At 33.7% G+C, this 22,434-nt stretch overlaps 1 protein-coding gene across 2 annotated transcripts in view; it reads left to right on the top strand.

The window, feature by feature from the left end:
- The window catches only part of LOC132402922 (protein transport protein Sec23B), a 71,372-nt gene extending 48,944 nt beyond the window's left edge, over positions 1-22,428 (top strand). For both annotated transcript variants that reach the window (XM_059986035.1, XM_059986036.1), the window contains exons 13-20: positions 10,754-10,860; positions 15,717-15,870; positions 15,967-16,044; positions 17,760-17,921; positions 18,513-18,599; positions 20,091-20,246; positions 20,611-20,676; positions 22,138-22,428. In XM_059986035.1, the coding sequence (XP_059842018.1) occupies positions 10,754-10,860; positions 15,717-15,870; positions 15,967-16,044; positions 17,760-17,921; positions 18,513-18,599; positions 20,091-20,246; positions 20,611-20,676; positions 22,138-22,227 (900 nt within the window). In that variant the 3' untranslated portion in view covers positions 22,228-22,428. The remainder of the gene's footprint in view (positions 1-10,753; positions 10,861-15,716; positions 15,871-15,966; positions 16,045-17,759; positions 17,922-18,512; positions 18,600-20,090; positions 20,247-20,610; positions 20,677-22,137) is intronic.
- The last annotated feature ends 6 nt before the right edge of the window (positions 22,429-22,434 follow it).

The following is a 22,434-nucleotide window of genomic DNA, read 5'->3' as shown; positions in this document are numbered from 1 at the left end:
AAAATTTCCATGTCAATTTTTCCAACGATATTCTTGACATCTTACCTTTCCAAAGGAATTTCCCCACACATTTATTTAACTCTTGCAAAAACTTCTGCGGTAATTATATTGGTAGTGTTTGGAATAAATACTGTAATCTAGGGAATATATTCATTTTTACAGCATTTACTCTGCCTACTAATGTTATTGGTAACGTCATCCATTTATCAAGATCTTCTTCATTTTTTTCAATAATGGTAAATAATTTAATTTATATAAATTCTTTATATCATTATCAACTCTTATACCTAAATATTTTATACCATTTATCGGCTATCTAAATTGAGTTATTAGTCGACATTGACTATAATCTCCTTTAGTAAGGGGTAGAATTTCACTTTTATCCCAGTTTATTTTGTAGCCTGATATTTTCCCATATTCTTCCAATCTAGAAGATAATTTACGCAGCGAATACAATAGGTTTGTTAAATAAAGCAAAACATCATCAGCAAATAAATTAATGTTATATTCCTCCTGGTTAACTCTGAAACCCATAATATCTGGGTCCATTCTAATTAATTCAGCTAATGGTTCTATCGCCAACACAAATAAAGCAGGTGATAATGGACAACCTTGTCTAGTTGACCTTGTTAACTGAAATGATGTTGAAATTTGACCATTTGTCACTACTTTAGCTTTGGGATTAGTATTTGTTTTAATCTATTTTATGAAAGATACTCCTAATCCATATTTTTCCAAGACCTTAAATAAAAAATCCCATTCCACTCTATCAAATGCTTTTTCTGCATCTAAGGCAACTGCCACACTCATTTCCTCCCTCTTTTGTACCAAGTGAATTATGCTAAGTAACTGAGTTACATTATCTGCCGATTGTCTATTTTTGATAAATCCTGTTTGATCCATATGTATTAATTTTGGTAAGTATTTAGATACTCTATTAGATAAAATTTTTGCTATTATTTTATAGTCAGTATTCAACAAAGAAATAGGTCTATATGATCAAACACGAGGAAATCTGCAGATGCTGGAAATTCAAACAACAACACACACAAAATGCTGGGAGAACACAGCAGGCCAGGCAGCATCGATAGGGAGAAGCACTGTCGACGTTTCGGGCCGAGACCCTTTGTCTTCTCGGCCCGAAACGTCGACAGCGCTTCTCCCTATCGATGCTGCCTGGCCAGCTGTGTTCTACCAGGTCTATATGATGTTGGTTTTAAAAGATCTCTATCTTTTTTTGGCAATACTATTAAAATAGCTGTTGAAAAAGATTCTGGAAGTTTATGTGTTCTTTTTGCTTGGTATATTAACTCCATAAAAGAATTAGTAAATCTTAAAACTTTTTATAAAATTCGGGCGGAAAACCATCATCTCCTGGGGATTTATTACTCTGAAGTGATCCTAGAGCTTCTTCGACCTCTTTTAATGTAAGAGGCATATCTAATCCCTTCTGTTCTTCCAAATTCAATTTTGGAAGAGTTATTTGTGATAAAAATCTTTCTATCTCGACATTATCATTTTGTGATTCTGATTGATACAGTTCAGAATAAAAATTCTTTAAAGTTTTATTAATTTCTAAAGGTTTATAAGTAATTTTATTTACACTTGTTCTAATTGCATTTATCGTTTTGGAAATCTGGTCTGTTTTTAACTGCCAAGTAAGAATCTTGTGTGATCTTTCACCTAGTTCATAATATCTCTGTTTAGTTCTCATAATTGCTTTTTCTGTTCGATATGTCTGAAGTGTATTATATTGTAACTTCTTGTTAACAAGTTGTCTTCGTTTTTCTTCTGTCATATATCTTCGAGATTTTTTTTCTGATTTTGTAATCTCTTTTTCCAATTGAACTATTTCTACCATATATTCCTTCTTAATTTTTGGTATAAATTATTATCTGGCCTCTCAAATGCCTTCATTGCTTCCCATACTATAAATTTATCATCAACTGAATGTAAATTTGTATCTAAAAAAAACTTAATCTGCTTTTTCATGAAATCACAAAAATCTTGACGTTTTAATAATATTAAATTAAATCTCCATCTCTAAATTGATTCCTCTTTATCCATCATTATCATTGTCATTGTCAAGGGGGAATGATCTGACAATATTCTTGCTTTATATTCCATATTTTTCACTCTGTCTTGAATATTTGTTGATAATAGGAAAAAATCTATCCTTGAATAAGCTTTATGTCTATTTGAATAAAATAAGTAATCTCTTTCTTTTGGATTAATTCTTCTCCATATATCAATCAAATTTAAATCTTTCATCAATGATAAAGTTAATTTTGCTACTTTTGATTTGTAACAACCTTTGTTGATCTATCTAAAACTGGGTCTAGACAAAGATTAAAATCTCCACCTATTAATATTTTGTCATGTGCGTCAGCCAAATTCAAAAAGGCCTCTTGTGTAAATTTTACATCATTTTCATTTGGTGCATAAATATTCATAAGAGTCCATAGTTCTGAAAAAATTTGACAATGTATAATTACATATCTCCCCGCAGAATCAATTAATACATAGTGTATTTTAATTGGTAAAGCTTTATTAACCAAAATTGCAACTCCCCTTGCCTTTGAATTAAATGAAGCGGCAATAACATTTCCGACCCAATCTGTCTTTAATTTTTGATGTTCTATCTCTGTTAAGTGTGTTTCTTGTTAAAAAAAAGCTATATCTATTTTCATTTTCTTAATGTATGTTAAAATTCTTTTTCTTTTCACCAGTCCATTAAGCCCATTAACATTAAAACTTTAAAAATTCAGTAAATTAGTCATTATTTTTAACAGGGTTACTCCAATCTATAGTAATACCTAACCTTTCAACTTTCGTAGTACCTTGGGGAATCTTTTTAAAATTCTCTATGTTGCTATGTGTCTCCCCCCCCCCCCCCAAATTGTCCAGGCAAAGAAAGAAAGATACAAGAAAAATAGATTATAAAGAAAAAAATAACAAAATACCCCCCTACTAATGTTGTGAATAAAAAAAAAACACATTACCCGCCTCCGTTGTACGGGTCATGGCAGTCGCCATGATTACACACATGAGTCCCGTAGCAATCGGTCCAAAGTTCCCCCAGCTCCCCTGTAACATAAAAAAGTATATATAAGAAAGGAAAAAATAATATCACTACTCTCGATTAATATTTCTCAAGTTTTTACCTTTCTCTCCCTGTATCATATAATTAAGAATATATTTAAATATTCTTCTGTCCTTAAACATCCATCAACTCCATTCACTGTCCCTGTCTTCATCTTTAATCCGTTTCACTTTTAAATCTTTGGCTGTGGTTAGGGAATATTTGGGAGTTCTTGCGCAAATTCTTCCGCATCTCGAATATCAGTAAAAAATCTTCTTTTTCCGTCATCCAAAAAAATTATCAGGGTTGCTGGGTGGCGCATTAGAAATTTATAACCTTTTTCCCATAAAACTTTTCTCGCTGGGTTAAATTCCTTCTTTCTCTTCAAAAGGTCATAACTTATATCAGGATAGAAAAGAACTATTTTCCATTCTATCATCAATGGCCCGATTCTCTTTCTGGCACATTGGGCAGCCGCCTTCAGAATCTTTTCTTTATCTTGATATCATAAGCATTTTATCAAGATTGATCGTGGGTTTTGATCAACTTGAGGTCTTGGTCTTAAGGCTCTGAGCCCTTTCAATTTCAATTAACTGGGTTCCTTCTTCCATTTCCAAAATTTCCGGAATCCATTTTTGAAAAAAATTTATTGGATCCTCTCTCTCTATACCTTCAAGTCCAACAATCTTAATATTATTTTGTCTGCTAAAATTTTCAAGAACATCCACTTTTTCCAACAACTGTTTTCTTTCTGATGTCCAGGCAGAAATATTATCTTCCATTTTATTCACTGTATCAATGGTGTCTCCGGTTGTTTCTTCCAAGTTTTTAATTTTCTTGTCCATTTTGTCCTGTCTTTTCATCATTTTATCAAACATAATCTTCATATTGTTAATACCTTTTTATTACTTTTAATGCTTTTAATTCATGCATTATTTGCACCAAAGTTTTTTTTATGTCTCCAATATCACCTCCAACCTCTTCCTGTTGCTCTTCTTTGTTTGTCTCTTCATCCTCATCTGATTTATCCAGAGAATCTGATTCCACCTCATTTTCACTTTCTGTTCCAATCATAGCTGGGATTTGTAGTTTGGGTTGCTCGTGTTTGCGCATGCCCCTTCCTTCATGCATGCGCAATTCCTGTTGCTCTTTTTTTTGGAAACGGTTGATGTTGCTGCAGTTTCCTGTTCTGTATCGCCGGAGGTAAAATGCACTTGAGCCCAAGGCTCTTTCATGGCGGCCGGTCTTGATTTTTTTCCAATTTGTATTGTCTTCAAAGTAGTAGTTTTCTTCTGCTTCTGTTTAGGAGGCATATCTTAAGACAATCCTGAGTAGTTTTATAAGTAACTTTTAAAAGGTATTTACTAACTTTTCTTCACTTAAACATTATTTTACTGGTTTTTTACGGGAGAGCTGGATTTCCACGTCTCGATCCTACATCATCACGTGACATCCTCCCAAGGATCTGCTTTTTGACCAGATGCACATAGCCTTCTGGACTCTTAATTTTTAATTTTTATTTATTTATTAAATTAGAAAATTACAAAGAATAAATGTAATTATAAAATATGATGTAATGTAATTATAAATGATATTTGATATTTTTAATTGATCAAACGACATCAATATACCTCTTTCACCTATATATTTAATCCCCTTTTGGAACCAATTATGTAAAAGTTTATTATCCATTGTAAAAGGAATAAGCCTATTTTGAATTAAAGTTCTTTTTGTTAATAAAGATTTCTTTATTTTATCGTCCATATTTACCTTATTCCATAAATCAATCAAGTGTCTTAATATAGGAGATTCTTTTTTTTCCTGTATCCATTTGGATTCCCATTTAAATATAAAACCTTCTGGTATGTTTTCTCCTATCTTATCTAATTCTATTCTAATCCATGCCAGTTTTTCATCATCAAAAAAAGATGCAATAAATCTAAGTTGATTTGCTTTATAATAATTCTTGAAATTTGGAAGTTGTAACCCTCCGAAATCAAATTTACATATCAATTTTTCCAATGATATTCTTGACATCTTTCCTTTCCAAAGAAATTTCCTTACATATTTATTCAGTTCTTGAAAAAACTTCTGAGGCAATTGTATTGGTAAAGTTTGGAATAAATATTGCAATCTAGGAAATATATTCATTTTTACAGCATTAACTATCTATTAATGTTATTGGTAACATCATCCATTTATCAAGATCCTCTTTTATTTTTTTTAATAATGGCAAATAATGTTTATATAAATTTTTTACATCATTATCAACTCTAATACCTAAATATTTTATCCCATTTATTGACCATCGAAATTGAGTAACTAATCGACATTGATTATAATTTCCTTTGGTAAGGGGTAAAATTTCACTTTTATCCCAATTTACTTTATACCCTGATACTTTCCCATATTCTTCCAATCTAAAAGATAATCTTTGCAAAGATTGCAATGGGTTTGTTAAATAAATCAAAGCATCATCAGCAAATAAATTAATCTTATATTCTTCTTGATTAACTCTAAAGCCCCCCATGTCTGAATCTGTTCTAATTAATTCAGCTAATGGTTCTATTGCCAATACAAATAAAGCAGGTGATAATGGGCAGCCTTGTCTAGTTGACCTCGTTAAGTAAAGTGGTGTTGAAATCTGACCATTTGTAACTACTTTAGCTTGAGGATTAGTATTTAAGGTTTTAATCCATTGTATAAAAGATTTTCCTAACTCATATTTTTCCAATACCTTAAATAAAAAATCCCATTCCAATCTATCAAATGCTTTTTCTGCATCCAAAGCAACTGCCACACTCCTTTCCTCTCTTTTTTGTGCCAAATGAATTACACTAAGTGATCGGGTTATATTATCCATTGATTGTCTGTTTTTAATAAAACCTGTTTGATCCATATGTATTAATTTCGGTAAGTAGTTAAATAATCTATTAGATAAAATTTTTGCTATTTTATAATCTATTCAACAAAGAAATAGGCCTATATGATGTTGGTTTTAAAGGATCTCTATCTTTTTTTGGCAATACAGTTATAATCGCTGTTAAAAAAGATTGTGGGAGCTTATGCATTCTTTCCACTTGATATATTAATTCCATAAAAGGAGGAATTAATAAATCTTTAAATTTTTTATAAAATTCAGGAGGAAAACCATCTTCTCCTGGGGATTTATTACTCTGAAGTGATCCTAAAGCTTCTTCAACCTCTTTTAATGTAAAGGGCATATCTAATCCTTTCTGCTTCCAAATTTAATTTTGGAAGGGTTATTTGTGATAAAAATTTATCTATCTCAGCAATCTTATTTTGTGATTCTGATTGATATAGTTCAGTATAAAATTTTTTTAAAGTTTCATTAATTTCTAAAGGTTTATAAGTAACCTTATTTAACCTTGTTCTAATTGCATTTATTGTTTTAGAAGCCTGTTCTGTTTTCAGCTGCCAAGCAAGAATCTTATGTGATCTTTCACCTAATTCATAATATTTCTGTTTAGTTCTCATAATTACTTTTTCTGTACGATATGTCTGGAGTGTATTATATTGTAATTTTTTATTAACAAGTTGTCTTCATTTTTCTTCTGTCATATATCTTTGAGAGTCTTTTTCTAACTTTATATCTTTTTCCAATTGATCTATTTCTGCCATGTATTCCTTCTTACTTTTAGATGTATAACTTATAATCTGACCCCTTAAATATGCTTTCATCGCTTCCCATAATACAATTTTATCCTCAAATTTGTATCCAAAAAAAATTGAATCTGTTTTTTCATAAAATCACAAAAATCTTGACGTTTTAATAAAATTGAATTAAAACTCTATCTATAGATCGATTCCTCCTTATCCATCATTATCATTGTCATTATCAAGGGGGAATGATCTGTTAGTATTCTTGCTTTATATTCCACACTTTTCACTCTATCCTGAACATTTTTTGATAATAAAAAAAATCAATCCTTGAGTAAGTTTTATGTCTATTTGAATAAAATGAATAGTCTCTTTCTCTTGGATTAATTTTTCTCCATATATCAATCAGGTTTAAATCTTTCATTAATGGTAAAGTTAGTTTTATTACCTTTGATTTTGTAGCAACTTTAGTTGACCTATCCAAAACTGGATCTAAACAAAAATTAAAGTCTCCACCTATTAATATTTTATCATGTGCATCAGCCAAGTTCAAAAAAACTTCTTGTATGAATTTTGCATCATTTTCATTTGGTGCATAAATGTTCATAAGAGTCCATAATTCTGAAAACATTTGACAATGTATAATCACATATCTCCCCACAGAATCAATTACTACATTTTGTATTTTAATTGGTAAAGTTTTATTAACCAAAATTGCAACTCCTCTCGATTTTGAATTAAATGCTGCAATGACATTTCCAACCCAATCTCTCTTTAATTTCTTATGTTCTGTTTCTGTTAAATGTGTTTCTTGTAGAAAAGCTATAGCTCCTTTCATTTTCTTAATATATGTTAAAATTTTTCTTTTCACAGGTCCATTAAGTCCATTAACATGAAAATAAATTAAGTAAATTAATCATTCATAATACCTTGGGAACTCTTTAAAATTCTCCATGTTGCTATGAGTCTCTCCCCAACCATCCAGGCAAAAAAGAAGAAAAATAGAAAGGTAACTAATATATAAGAAAAAAAACAAAATACCCCCCCCCCACTAATGTTGCGAATAAAAAGAAACACATTACCCCCCCCCCACCCCATTTTACATTTTACGGGTCATGGCAACTGTCATGATTGTACACGTGAAACTCGCAGCCATTGATCAGGAGCTCCAGCTCCCCCGCAAAAAAAAATATATTAGTGAAGAAAAAAAAATAATTAATGTCTTTACTCCCAATTAATGCTCCTCAACTATTTTTTTCCCTTATAAATGCCCGTCAAGTCCAACCTTATTTCAATCTTCATCATTAGTCCACTTCATTTCTATAATTCTTTACTCTTCCTTGTGGATATCAGGTAGTTCTTGTACAAATTTCTCCGCTTTCCGGTAGTCAATGAAAAATCTTCTTTCTTTGTTATCCAGGAAAATTATCAATTTTGCTGGGTAGCTCAATAAAAATTTATTGCCCTTTTCCCATAAAGATTTTTTCACTGGATTAAATTCCTACTGCCTCTTCAGAAGATTGTAACTTATGTCTGGATAAAAAAAAACTCTTTTCCCTTCTATCATCAATGGCCCATTTCTCTTTTTAGCACCTTGAGTAGCTGCCTTCAAGATCATTTCTTTATCTTGGTAACTTAAGCATGTTATCAAAATTGATCTTGGATTTTGATCTTGTTGAGGTTTTGGTCTTAAAGCTCTGTGTGCTCTTTCACTTTCAATTACTTGGCTTCCTTCTTTCATTTCCAAAATTTTCAGAATCCATTCTTGGAAGAATTTTATTGGATTTTCTCCCTCTGTACCTTCCATAAGACAACAATTTTAATACTATTTCGTCTACTAAAGTTTTCAAGCGCATCTATTTTTTTCCAACATCTGTTTTCTTTCTATTGTCCAGGCAAGATTATTGTCTTCTATCTTATCTATTCTTTAAGTGTTTTCTTCCATTTTTACTTCCATCTCTTTAACTTTATATTCCATTTCTTTTGTTTTTCCACCACATTATCGAGTGTAATCTGCATCCTTCTTATATCTGTTCTTATAGCTTTTAATTCATTCATCATATATATCAGGATATCTCTTATGTCTCCTTTAATCTCCTTCTTTTCCTCTTCTTCTTCATCTGTGTTTCCCAAAGAATCTGATTACACTTCCGATTCACTTACAATTTCACTTCCAGCCATAGTTGGGATTTGTAGTTTTGTTAATATCTGTTCATGCATACTTGTTTCTTCGCGCATGCGTTGTTCTTGCCGTTTCTTCTTAGAGACCGCCGACATTGCTGCAACTTCCTGTCCTGCGTCATCAGAAGTGCCATGCACTTCGCCGGGAGGAGATCCAACTTGAGTATGAGGCTTCGTCGAGACGGTTAGGCCTCTTTCCCTGCCGACTTGCGCAGTCTTCGAAATAGTAGCTTGCTTCTGTTTTGGTTTAGGAGCCATATCTAAAAATAATCCTAAGTTGCTTATAAATAGTTTCTAGTAGGTATTTGTTAACTCTTCTTCATTTAAACCCTAATTCATTACTTTTTACGAGGGAGCTGGATTCCCAACGTCTCGAGCCTACGTCATCATGTGACGCCCCGCCTTCTGGACTCTTAAATCCGTTCAGCAGTTTTACATATTATCTCAGTTATCTTCATTTATGTTTCCTCCAGATCCATTTTCCTTCTTTATTTGTCCCATAGTTAATCCCTTTTGCTTCACTATATGAATCCTTCCATCTTCTAATGTCTTCTCCTTTCATCCAATCTGAGATCACCTTTCCTTTTTGTTTATCATCCCCTTCTCTGCATCTTAAAAGGTATTTTTAAATGTATTTAGCAGCTCTGATGAATACTTAAAACTGTTCATGTGGATGTAAACTATTAAAATAATAATGAATTTGTCATCCACTGTGTGGATGTTCCAGATATGGAGAGCCACCTGAGCTGATGTCCATTGTTGAAAGAAATCTAATGAAACAGAGTAGGTGCCATATTGCAAGTAGGCCTTAAATGTTGTATCATAAAGCCCTGCCCACAAATGTAAGTCTGTAGTGGCTCACAAAATGAAGCTGTCTTTAAATGTTTCTGTTGGACATATAAAAGCTGTTTAGATAGGTTCAAATATTTAAAAATTAGTGAATAATGATTGATTGAAAGTACTTTAAAATGTTATCAAATAATTAAAGAATTAAAATAAGTAAATCAGTAAACTTGTTCAAAGGGTTGTGGTCTTATTCAACTGATTGAGGACATGGTTCTTTCACTAACCAGCATTGATATAAAGCTATATTTGCACTGGCCCCTAACTTTGGTACATCAGAACACTGCACGTGACTATTATTCCTGTTCCTGTCTCTATGGATGCTGCCTAACTTGTTGAACATATCCAACATTTTCTCTTCTGATTTCTGATTTCCGGTATCTTAAACATTTTAAGAATTGTATGTCTTAGCCAATATTTATGCCTCACTTACTATCATCAAAATCAAACTTGCATTTATATCGTATGTACTTATGGGAATATGTTATTTTTATGCTGAATCTGCCAAAGCAACAGCAATACTCATGCTACAGGAAAATACTACAAATAGATACTTTGTGATGACATGTCTAAATGCTCTTCTCATTAGCAAGGTGAATGCAGATTGTAATTTGTCAAAAATTTGCCAACTTGGGAAGTGTGTGTAAATTGTTTATTAACTACATGTTTCTATTGATCATTATGGAATTTATAAATTTAAAATGATGGCTCCAATGTTCTCAAATTGACACAGGTTAATTTATCTTGATGTACATTTAACAGCTCTTGATTATATCCTTTAATACACCATCAAATGTAGGTGTGCCTAAGAGTAGGTTAACCAATGCAACAACGCTTGCAATTGTGAAGAACTAGAATGTCGCCAGTATTTTATTCAACATTCAAAGGTAGATTGTTTTTTTATGGGTTCATCATTTGTGTCTTCTGTACATTAAATAAACTTAACTATAATAAGGTGTTGTCAAAATTGAAAATATGTTTGTTTAATCAATTTGATTTTCAATGTTCAACTTGTTTTCTTTGTAGCATAATGCACCAATCCCTCAGGGCGGACGAGGTGCTATTCAGTTTGTCACCCATTACCAACATTCCAGCAGTCAAAGACGCATCCGAGTTACTACAGTAGCCAGAAAGTAAGTTTACTGATTGCCTTCCAATATTTTCCACCCTTTTTAGTCATCATGTATGTGGTATAATAGTGCTGTAATTAAATTTTGCTTATTCTCAATGATAATTCTTTAATTATGGAAGTTCAAAATTAACAAACCAGGAAACTTAACAGTCACTAATAACACCACAAAACAAAAATGATACTGGGCCCTCCTTTAACTGAGTTTTCTTCAATGTAAGCCTAACATTTCAAGGAATAAATGTTTCATCTTTATAGCCCTGAATCCAAACGCTGCTCTGTTATTGAGATAAGGGTTAACACCGTAACACATTTTAGCCAATATTTCAGGTTGCTTCCAGAACATTGTGAGTTTTAACTTGTAATTACATACTTTTAATCTGGTCCAATATTTTGATAGGCTTTCCTCAGTATCACAGAAACTACCTGCTTCTATTGCAGAGACATTAATTCTGAACCTTCTCCTCTATACACATCTGTTCACGTTAGAATACACAGAATACTCTATTAAAAAGATACTAATTCATTGCCCATTTATCTGAATTATCAGTATTTCTTATGTAACATCTCACTAGATATAAGCAAATTTACATGTAGAAAGCTTCAGATCTATGGATTTCTGCTTTGCATGGAGAAAATGTCCATCATTCTTAATAGTGTCACAAACAATCTTCATGATGGCACATAATGCATAGTATTTATATGTTTCCACTGATTGACAAATATAGTGCCTTGAATGTTAGTATGTACAGAAAGGAAACTACCAATTTGAAAACTAACATATAAGAAAGGTACCAATTATGTGAAGAAATAACTAACAAAGAGAATGACGTAGCTGTCTCTTTTGTAAATGCTTTCAGTCATCATCTTAAAATTAACATAAAATTATACTGAAACAAAAAAATACTAAAATAAAATCTTATTAATTTAAACAAAAACTAAACCTCTTGGGAATTCAGCAGGTCAAACAGCATCACATGAGAGAAAGAGATGATTGATATTTTGGGTTATTAGGACCTGTTGTTCAACCCACTGAGCTCCTCCAGTAGTTTTTTTTTGCTTAAGATTCCAGCGTATACAGCATCTTGTGTTTTCACCTATAAATCTGAGACCAAGCCAGAAAATTACCATTGTCTAAATTTAAAATGTACAGAAAATGATTCTCCTGGGCGTGTATATTCTTTCTTATCCTATTTTGATGTTTTTTTTCCTTCTTGATATCTTTAAAAGTTTCTGTTCATGCATAGCCTCCAAGTTGGTTAAAATGTTAACCATAGAGCATTTTTTCCAGCCTTTAAAATGTTAGCAGAAAGCAGAATGCTGCCGATAGTGGAGATCTGAAATGAGACAGATACTGCTGGAGAAACAGCGTACGTGTAAACTTAGATCAGTACACTTAGTGTGTACTTTTAGACAAGTAACACAGAGAAGGTGGGGAGCAAGAAGAGCACACAAGCAACATTGGAACAGGCAGCAGTTAAATAATAGAAATGATCTTTTATGAAACAGCAAGAGTATCAAACAAAAAAATTCTCTAAAACACAGATTATTAGGTTAGGCACTTTAGAAGAGGAAAGTGGAATTGGGTCCAGGAATTTGATAGAAGGTAAAAGAGGCATAATACCCAAGACAAAGAGGTCTTCTCCACAGCTTTGCATACTTTCTCTGTGTGTGTGTTACATGTTTTGTTTCATGTTCCAATTTGTTTTCGATTTAAAATGGGTTTGCTTTATTGGAAGATTTTTTTTCTTTCGAACTTTAACTACTGTTTTGTTCTAAGAGAGAAAATTTCTTATGATCCAGATTCACCTGAATCCCCACTTCCAAACCAATTTTACACTTAGCTGTCTTGCAAAATAGCACCACAGGGTCTAATGTAATGTAGTTTATTCTATTTAATTGATCCATCGGCTAATCGGGGCAGCTTCTTATTTGGGACAGCTCTTAAAGAACAAAAACTAATCGAGCAAATAGCCGGGATTCCTTTTGTTTATTTGGAACATTGTTTTGCTTAATTGGGACAGGAGGCTGTTGCCAAACAGTTTCTGATTAATGTCAGTCATGTGTACTTGTGTGGCTGTTAGACACTACGCCATGCTTAGAGCAAACGGTTTTTAAATAGTGTCAGTTGCTGTTGTGTTTGTGTTGAAAAAGCAGTGATTTTTGTTACTGATACTTGGTGAGAAACAGGCAGCAAGACAATTCAAAACCATTTTGCTCACTGCATTTTCAAGTAGTCAGGCTTGCAGATGCCAGAACAGCCAAGAGTGAAAATGAAACGATCTCACTACTTCAGCAAGTTAGGAAATATGAAAAATTTAAAGGTATTGACAATCAACTTAAATATTACAATGAAAATTAAGATGTGGAGGATGCAATCAAAATCATGATGTGAAGGCAGTCTATTATCTGCACTGTGTTTGACTGTTAATGTTTATTTACAGCCAATCAAAAGAGCATGCAGCATACATAGCATTAATAAATATTAGGAACTAATACACAGTTTTATTCTACTGTAGTAGTATTGAGAGTGTATTCATTTGTTCTGTTTTTCATTTAAATACATAATTTGTTTCTCAGTTAACAGTAGTTTAACTTTTTTAATACATTTTTAACTACTTCCATGAAACTTTGGCTAATTGGGGCAGCCACTTAATTGGGCCAAGATATACAGGTGCTCATGTGTTCCAATTAACTGGAATCCACTGATTTAGAAAAACTCACCTCCAAATCATTTGTCAATAGTGAATTGCAGGGGGATCAAAAATAATATTTCATCACATAATACAATGCCTTGTAAGAGTATTCATCCTCAATTTTTATTTATGAATCACATGCTCCTTTTTTCATAGTAGAGCCCAAAAAGCATGGAAAATTGTAAAGCATGAAAAACTAAAAATTCAAAATTCAAAATGTCAGCAGTTCAAAAGTATTCATCCCCCTTTACTCAGTACTTAGCTGAACCATCTTTCACGGCTATTACAGCCAGTAGTCTTTTTAGATAAGTGTTTTATCTTTGCATAATGCGAAGAATAAGATTTTCCATTTCCTTCTTGCAAGATTGTTCAAGCTGTGCCTGGTCAGTTGGGGGAGCAGCAGTGGATAACAATCTAGAAGAGATGCCCAATCATGTTAAGGTCAGGATTCTGTCTGCGCTACTCAAGGACAGTTTGGCAGTGTGTTTTGTGTCGTCCTGCTGGAGCACAAACCTCCTCCCCAGTTTAAACTTTCTGGCAGAAGCTAGCAGGCTTTTTATCCAGAATCTCTGTATTTAACAGCATTCATTTTCCCATCAATCCTGACCAGATTTCCAGTTCCTGCTGCTAAAAAGCATCCCCATGGCATGATGCTACCTCCACCATACTTTACAGTAGGGATGGTGTTACCTGACTGATGTGCAGTATTTGATTTACAGCACGCATATTACATAGTGTTGAGGTCAAGGAAGTTCCACTTCAGTCTCATCCGACCACTTCTTTGCAGTATCTTCTAAGTGATGCTTTGCAAATTCTTGATGGGCAAGGATATGCTTATTTCAAGTCAGGGCTTCTTCCTTGCCACTCTTCCATAAATATCCTTTTTGTGCAAAGCCTTAGAGATTCTGAAGCCATGAACTTAATCTCCAGTTGTAGCCACTGACTTTTGCAGCTCACTCAGTGAATGTTGGTGCCACAGTATAAGTGCCATTCTTCTCCAGCGACTAGGTTTAGAGGGCCGGTGTGACCTAGCCTGTGTGGCTGTGGTTTCTGTTTTTTTTTTCACTTTTTCATGATGGACTGCACTGAGCTCCAAATAAGATAATCTTGTACCTTTCCCCAGATTTGTGCATCTGTATTAGCATTTCCCTGACTTGCCTTTAACGCTCTTTTGTCTTCATTTTGGTTTGGTCTGTTGAAGATTTGCCATACTGTACTGTTGGGCCTTACAGAGAAAGTGTGTATTTATTCAGGTAGTTCTCCAATTTTCTACATCAACAAATAGGGTGAGTTGGTAAGGTAATATACTGTATTGCACCTGTGAAAATTACAAAGGGGATGAATACTTTTTCCAACCTCACAATTTTGGTTTTAAACTTTAGTAAGTTGTTGACGAGTTTTGGAATTTTTCTTTTGATTTGATATGCTTTGTAGATTAGCTCAAAACATCTTACTTAAATATATTTTATATTTAGAAAATTAGACAAATTACATGTGAAAATACTTGTGGCTGCTGACTATTTTTACAAAGCACTGTATTCCCTTTGTGTTTGCTACTATCTGCTCTATTTGCAAAGAGCTTGTTAATTTGTTGTTCTTTTCATTAAGCTTAATTACCTCAAAATATTCAGATGGCTTTGACGGACAAGGAAATTCTACATCTGATCGACAGCACTACTCCATTACTCATTTGTTTGTCAGTTTTTTTTTTGCTGTTCTGCCTGTTGCTTCTGTTACTTCAGTTATTTTACCCGATGTTGATCAAAGGTACATTAATCCTCAAACATGTTCCACAATAATGTTCTATTATGATCAACTAATCTATGTCATAAGACTTCCCTGGATGTGTTAGAATTCCAGTGCAACAGAACTGAATCTAGGTTTAGAGGGAAGAATAGCCATTTATAACATAACCTCCTTTATTTTCCAACATGGGCTGCAATAATAGATAAGACCATAAGGTATAGGAGAATAATTAGGCCATTCTGTTGACTGAGTCTGCTCCATTATTCCATCATTGCTGATTTTTTTTCAACAATGTTGTAGCATATTTTATAACTGAGTCAAAATTATAGGGAACACGGGGGGTGGGGTGGTGTCGGGATGCCAATTATGCATTACTGTACTTTTGCAGTTTAGTGATAATACTTGTTTGAATTCTTAGCTGGGCAGACGCACAGAGTCAACTCCAGCACATTGAAGCAGCATTTGACCAGGAAGCATCAGCTGTGCTGATGGCAAGACTGGGAGTTTTCAGGGCTGAGTCTGAGGAGGGGCCGGATGTACTTCGTTGGTTGGACAGACAATTGATCCGACTGGTAAGACCACTAAGAACTTGTGATCAGCTGGAAAGATGGATTATGTCAAATACAAAACTACTAATTGCTCTTTCTCTCTCTGCCTTCTTCCATCAGTGTCAGAAGTTTGGCCAGTTCCACAAAGACGATCCTAACTCTTTCAGGCTTTCTGAAACATTTTCCCTCTATCCACAGGTAAATAAAATAGTAAATTGAAATTCTTGGAAAATGATTAAAAATTAGGATCCTAAGATGTAAATGTGTTCTGGCAAGAAAATGTAAAAATGTTTTCAAACAGAAACTTATTGCTTGATTCTTTGATTAAATCCATATTCTGCTGGGTTAGATGGGTATAGCTGTATGAGATACTCTGCTTGATCAAAAGGCAAGGACAAGTCAGCAAGTTGTTGAAAAGAAAAATGTGTGGATGAAAGAATAGTCTTTGTTCTGACTTCAATCCCTTTGCAGAATGGATAAACACCTACCAAACATTTCCAAGCTCATAGGTGAGGTGTAGTTATTAAGAAGGATCCAAATGGTAGTGTTTTTGAGACCTAGCACCTTGAGAAGTGATGACAATAGCTCAATATTTCCATATTGCATGGCTGATTATTGAATAATTATTGAATGGAGGGAATAGCTCACCAGTAATCTATGTTAAAAAATCATGTTAATAAAGTTGCTAAAGAACTGGTTCACAGATCAAGGAGCTGATTATTAAATTCAGGAGAAGGAAACCAGAACATAAGCCAGTCCTCATCAGAGGCAGAGGGTCACCAACTTTAAATTCTCAGTGTTATACTTTAAGAGGGCCTATCGTGGGCCCAGCACATGCGTGCAATTATGAAAAGAGCACCATAATACTTCCTTAGGATTTAACATGACTTTTATAACTTTGACGAACTTCTGTAGATATTTGGTGTGGCAAGTATATTGACTGGCTGCATCACAACCTGGTATGGAAACACCAATGCCCTTGAATGGAAAATCCTACAAAAAAGTAGCAGATACAGTCCAGTCCATCATGGGTAAAGCCCTCCCCACCATTGAGCACATCTGCATCGAGCATTGACACAAAAAAGCAGCATCTATTATCAGGGATCCCCCATCACCCAGGTCAAGCTCTCTTCTGACTGCTGCCATCAGGAAGAAGTACAGGAGTCTCAGGACTTAACATCACCAGGTTCAGGAGCAATTATCATCCTCAACCATCAGGCTCTTGAACCAAAGGGAATAACTTCACCTGCCCTATCACTGAAATGTTTCCGCAACCAACGGACCTACTTTAAAAGATTCTTCATCTCAAGTTCTTGATTTTTTAAAAAAAATTATTTATTTATAATTATTTCCTTCTTTTTTATTTGCTGTTTGTTGTCTGTTGCTCGCTGGTTGAATGCCCAGTTGGTGCAGATTTTCATTGATTCTATTAGTTTTTTTTCTATTATGAACTTATTGAGTATGCCTGCAAGAAAATGAATCTCAGGGTTATATATGGTGACATATATGTACTTTGATAATAAATTTACTTCTAACTTGGGAACTTAGGTCTTTAGTCCTTGGAGAATTGCTAAATTCCACCTTAATTCAGAAGTAGGCAATGTGCAAACAGTATGCTAACAAGATGACCAAGCTGACCCCATAAAAGAATTGAAAAATTCAATGTGGGATGTTTTTATAAAATGGTCTACACAGAAATAAAGAAAGAAACCTCATGACAGAATTGTAAGTTTATGTCAGGTGAAAGGTGGCTGAAGGAGATATCCTTCACACAGTAACTTGTCCAGATGTCATGTCGCAATTGTTCACCCACCAATTGGCATGGGCATCTTCCTCTGTTTCTAATTTAATGTGACCAGGTAGTATTTAGACTTGTAGTTTTATGGAAGTCTAATTTTATGTTGTCATTCTAGTTTATGTTCCATCTGAGAAGATCCCCATTCCTTCAAGTTTTCAACAATAGTCCTGATGAATCATCATACTACCGCCATCATTTCATGAGACAAGACCTGACTCAGTCACTGATCATGATTCAGCCTGTTCTCTATTCTTATTCTTTCTATGGACCCCCTGAGGTGAGACTTCTTGCAAATTACCAAGTTTATTTCATAAATGGGGTTATCATTATGATTGATATATGAAGGCTTTAATTTTATGTGACATTGTTTCAAAAATCCTTTGTTAGTAGTTTCATTTGATCTTGGTGCAATGTATAATTTATCTCAGCTTCTGAATTGGTAGACGAGAAATTGCGGGTATCCTGTATCCTTATCGGTCTCTGGCAACTCGTACTGGAACGGTACAAGCATTGATGACTAGGCTTGACTCAGTCGTGATTGGACTGTGGGAAGGGAGTCAGTTGTTTATCCATCAAGACTATGCCACAATTCATTGACAATTGTCTGGATCCCTTAACTTCTTCTGATTAATAAAAATGTGTTAACCTCAGATTTAAATTTAACAATTGGCCCAGCATTAGTTGCATTTGATGGAAGACTTTCAAGCATTTACTACTATGCAGAGAACTATTTTCTACCCTCCTACTCCTGGAGCATGCTTGGAAGCATATGTGCATTACTTTGCAAAAATGGTATCAGTATTTATGTAGCATTGGTGTTGATTTTCCTATGTAAAGTTGGTAAACATTCACTCATCCTTTTCCACAGCCAGTCCTATTAGACAGTGGCAGTATCTTACCAGACCGAATACTCCTCATGGACACTTTCTTTCAGATTGTTATCTACCACGGAGAGGTTAGTGTTTAGTGAAGCTATTTTTCAAAATGTTATTGTTCTTTATACTTATTATTAATAGTTGTGGATGAATATGTAATTAAAATGATGCAGATGGAATGCCCTTATATTGACAGAAATACAAAAGCATCAAATTATTTAAAGAATTCAGTGCATTAAATATATTTAACTCTTTTGTTCAATGGTGTTTTCACACAGTAATCACAAATCCTGCCCCTTTAATAGGGATTCAGGAACGAATGTATAGATGCAAAACAAATTCTGGACTGTGCCAAATGTTCTAATAGAGATTCAGACAGTGTTGTTTTTGCAAAGTAGGATAAGATGAAACGCCTTTTCATGTTGTAGGTTAAAAATAGAATTAAAGCTCATCATAACTTTTTGATTTACATTTGTAGAGGAGAACAATTTTTGTAATGAAGTGAGTTGTTCTCTGCAAAGACTTCAGATGAAGAAAATGTGTATATACAACCAAAAGAGCACAAACATACAAAAATGTGCACAACCAAGGAAATCATTTATGTATGAATTTCGCTGAACAATCTGGGAGCTTTGATCATCATTAGTTTACATGAATTGGAAAGAGAAACTATTCCTTGGGGATTATATTTAATAGACTGTTTTATGCAGCAACATGATTTAAAAGTTCAAACTAAATAGTGTTAATTCTCTTATGTTCTTTTGGTTTCTTAATTCACTTGAGACAACATCGGAAGAATTGAGAGAATATTACTGTCAGATCAGAATCTGGTTTAAAATCACTGGCGTACTACGTCGTGACATTTGTTGTTTTGTGGCAGAATTATATTATAATACATCATTTTAAAAATCTATAAATTACAGTAAGAAATATATATAAAAATTAGATGAGATTCAAGTACATAAATTATACAACTTTGAGATTTGCTTGCACACAGTAGCCACAAAGCAAGAAACCTGAAAGAAACTAATTTAAAGAAAAAGAAGAAAAATGAAAATAAAATAACACTCAATGTGCAAGAGAAAGGGAAAAAATACAAGTCATGCTAACGGTTGAAGCAAATAACAACATTCCAAACCAAAATTGAATCCTAAAGTAAATAATCATTAAATAATTAGTGCAAAAAGGGAACAAAAAAGAAAAAATAGTTAAGTGGTGTACAGAGATTCATCGTCCGTTCAGAAATCTGATGGTGGAGGGGAAGAAACTGTTCCTAAAAAGCTAAGTTGGTGTCTTCAGGTTTCTGTCAGGACTTCGTCAGGACTTCTTCCTATAGATGATGCCTGGCCTGCTGCATTCCAACAGCATTTTATGTGTGTTGCTTGAATTTCTAGCATCTGCAGATTTCCTCGTGTTTGTGTTTTTAAAAGAACAGTAAACTGTTGGCCTGTATACATATGTTGCACTTGCAAATAATATTTTTCATTTTGGAAATAATGGTTGGGAGATATAATACCAAGTGAAAAGAACGTATAGTGAATATTTCATTCAGCTTTTGCTTCTTTTCTAAGACTATATCACAGTGGAGGAAGGCTGGTTACCAGGACATGCAAGAATATGAAAACTTCAAACAACTTCTGCAAGCTCCACTGGACGATGCACAGGAAATCCTTCAGACCCGGTTTCCAATGCCACGTTATGTTGACACAGAACATGGAGGGAGTCAGGTACCTAAGTTCTTTTTAATACTCAGCTTCTGAAGGACCCATCTTTGTTGAAATGCTGAAATACATCTTTCTTAAAAATGTCAATTGCTTTAAAATTTCTTCTAGCAAACAAAATATTGAGGTCATATTATGCAAATTTATAAAACACCATGTCTGCACTAAGTGCCGTTTACTGTCTTTCTTTGTTATCATTATTATTGCTGTATGTTTGCAGAAATACTTCAATTAACCAGAAGCTTTCATGGCAAAGCTTTTAAGATTTTTATATCTTCTCCGGCTTAGTGAGGTTTTGCAGCATGAAGAAGGAAAGAAACAAATGAGGTTTTTTGAAGTTGATGCTAATTGACCTTCTCTTCCTTTTAAGGCTCGATTCCTTCTCTCAAAAGTGAACCCATCACAGACTCATAATAATTTGTATGCTTGGGGACAGGTTAGTATCCTCCAGAAAAGTTTTATTAAATGCGTGAACTTTTGCTAGTTAATGTGTACCCAATAAACCCAAAAGTTTTTAATCTTGTTTTCTCACAAGCTATTCTATATCACCATCACTAACTACTTCCAGCCACTGGCAATGAATAACATTGAAGGGTACAGGTTACGACCTTGGTCTGGTTTCAGTAAGTATTTTGTAATTGGCGATAATAATTGAGGAGAAAAAAATTATTCTCAATTATTTCTCAGTGTCCACAAAGCTGCACTGAATATTGTGCATGGTTAACTATCTGACAAGGAAGGACCATTTTAATTCTGGGTTAATATTTTGCCAGTCAGCAGTTCAAAATTTGTACCTGAAAAATAACCATTTGAAATAGATGTGATGCAGGAAACTTGTGAAAATGTATTTTAACATGAGTCAGTTTATAAACAAAAAGTGTCAAAGAATGTAAGATCTAATTTTTAATTCGACTGTTACAAATATCTGAAGTCTCTAAAATGTCTTAGCCATTTGCTGAAACTTTCCAAAATAAATTCCAGTGTTTAACAAAAAGTTTTGAAAGAGTGAAAGCAAGATGGTAAACTGTAAATGGTAAATGCCTCCAATTGTAGATAATAAATGATTAATGATGTTAAAAATATTAAGGGGGCAACCATCAAAAATATGAACATCTGAAAATTTGTATTTTGGTTTAATTGTTTCAAAACAAAAGAATATTGCTGAGATAGCACCTATAATATCATGTACAGTTCTGATCGCTGTATCAAAGATGTGATTAAGCTAGAGATGATGCAGAAAGATGTTAAAGGGGAAAGGGACGTTAAAGATGTTAAACTGCATCCAGGATGGGAATATGAGGAGAAACTGTATTCTCTGGAATGAGGATACTGAGGGGTGACCTCATAGAGGTTTATGGATCATGACCGGCAGGTGATCGCAGTCTTTTGCCAAGGTTGAGAAATCTAAAATAATAGGGCTTTAGGTTTGAGAGGAGAAAGATGTTAAAGGGGATCTGGAGAACGTTTTTCTACACAAAGGATGGAATCAGAATCAGGTTTGTTTTCACCGACCTATGATGTGACAAGCTAGCAGAGGAATGTCAGAAGTAGATAAAATTAGTGTTTAAAAGGCATTTGGAGCTGTACATAAAAGGTGAGGTTTAGGGGCATATGAGGTAAATGCAAGCAAGAGACTAGATTTGCATGGTAAACATGGATGAGTTGGGCAGAAGGGCCTGTTTTCATGCTGTATAACTCTAAGATAAACCAGTAGTAAGAAGAAACTGAACCGGGTACTTTAAACAAAGTGAGAAAATCAACTATACAAAAATAAATTTGTCAATATCAAGCAGTTTTGGATAAAGAGGAAAACTAATATATTTAGCAATTCTATATTGTTGAGGTACATGATATTAATACACACATTATAATTCTATATATTTTTTGTATTCTTCAGGAATCTGGTGCACCAATCCTGACTGATGACGTTAGTCTTCAAGTCTTTATGGACCATTTAAAAAAGCTAGCGGTATCTAGTGCATCATAGATTAATCTGATGTAGAAGAGCACAAGAAAATACTGGAAAATAGATTTTGCTTAGATTCTTTATTTTGAATTATGACTGTATTGCATTAATATTGCACCTTGCCTATATGTGGACATCCTGATTTGATCTTGTCTAATTTTTAGGTATTACTTATTTCCAAACCTGATCCATTCCTATTAAAGAAAAATGGTTTCTTTCTGACTATTT

This window comes from Hypanus sabinus, chromosome 12 (assembly GCF_030144855.1).
Source record: "Hypanus sabinus isolate sHypSab1 chromosome 12, sHypSab1.hap1, whole genome shotgun sequence".
NCBI classification, from domain to species: Eukaryota; Metazoa; Chordata; class Chondrichthyes; order Myliobatiformes; family Dasyatidae; genus Hypanus; species Hypanus sabinus.
The sequence above is the reverse complement of the archived record's forward strand: the minus strand, read 5'-3'. Positions and strand labels throughout refer to the sequence as shown.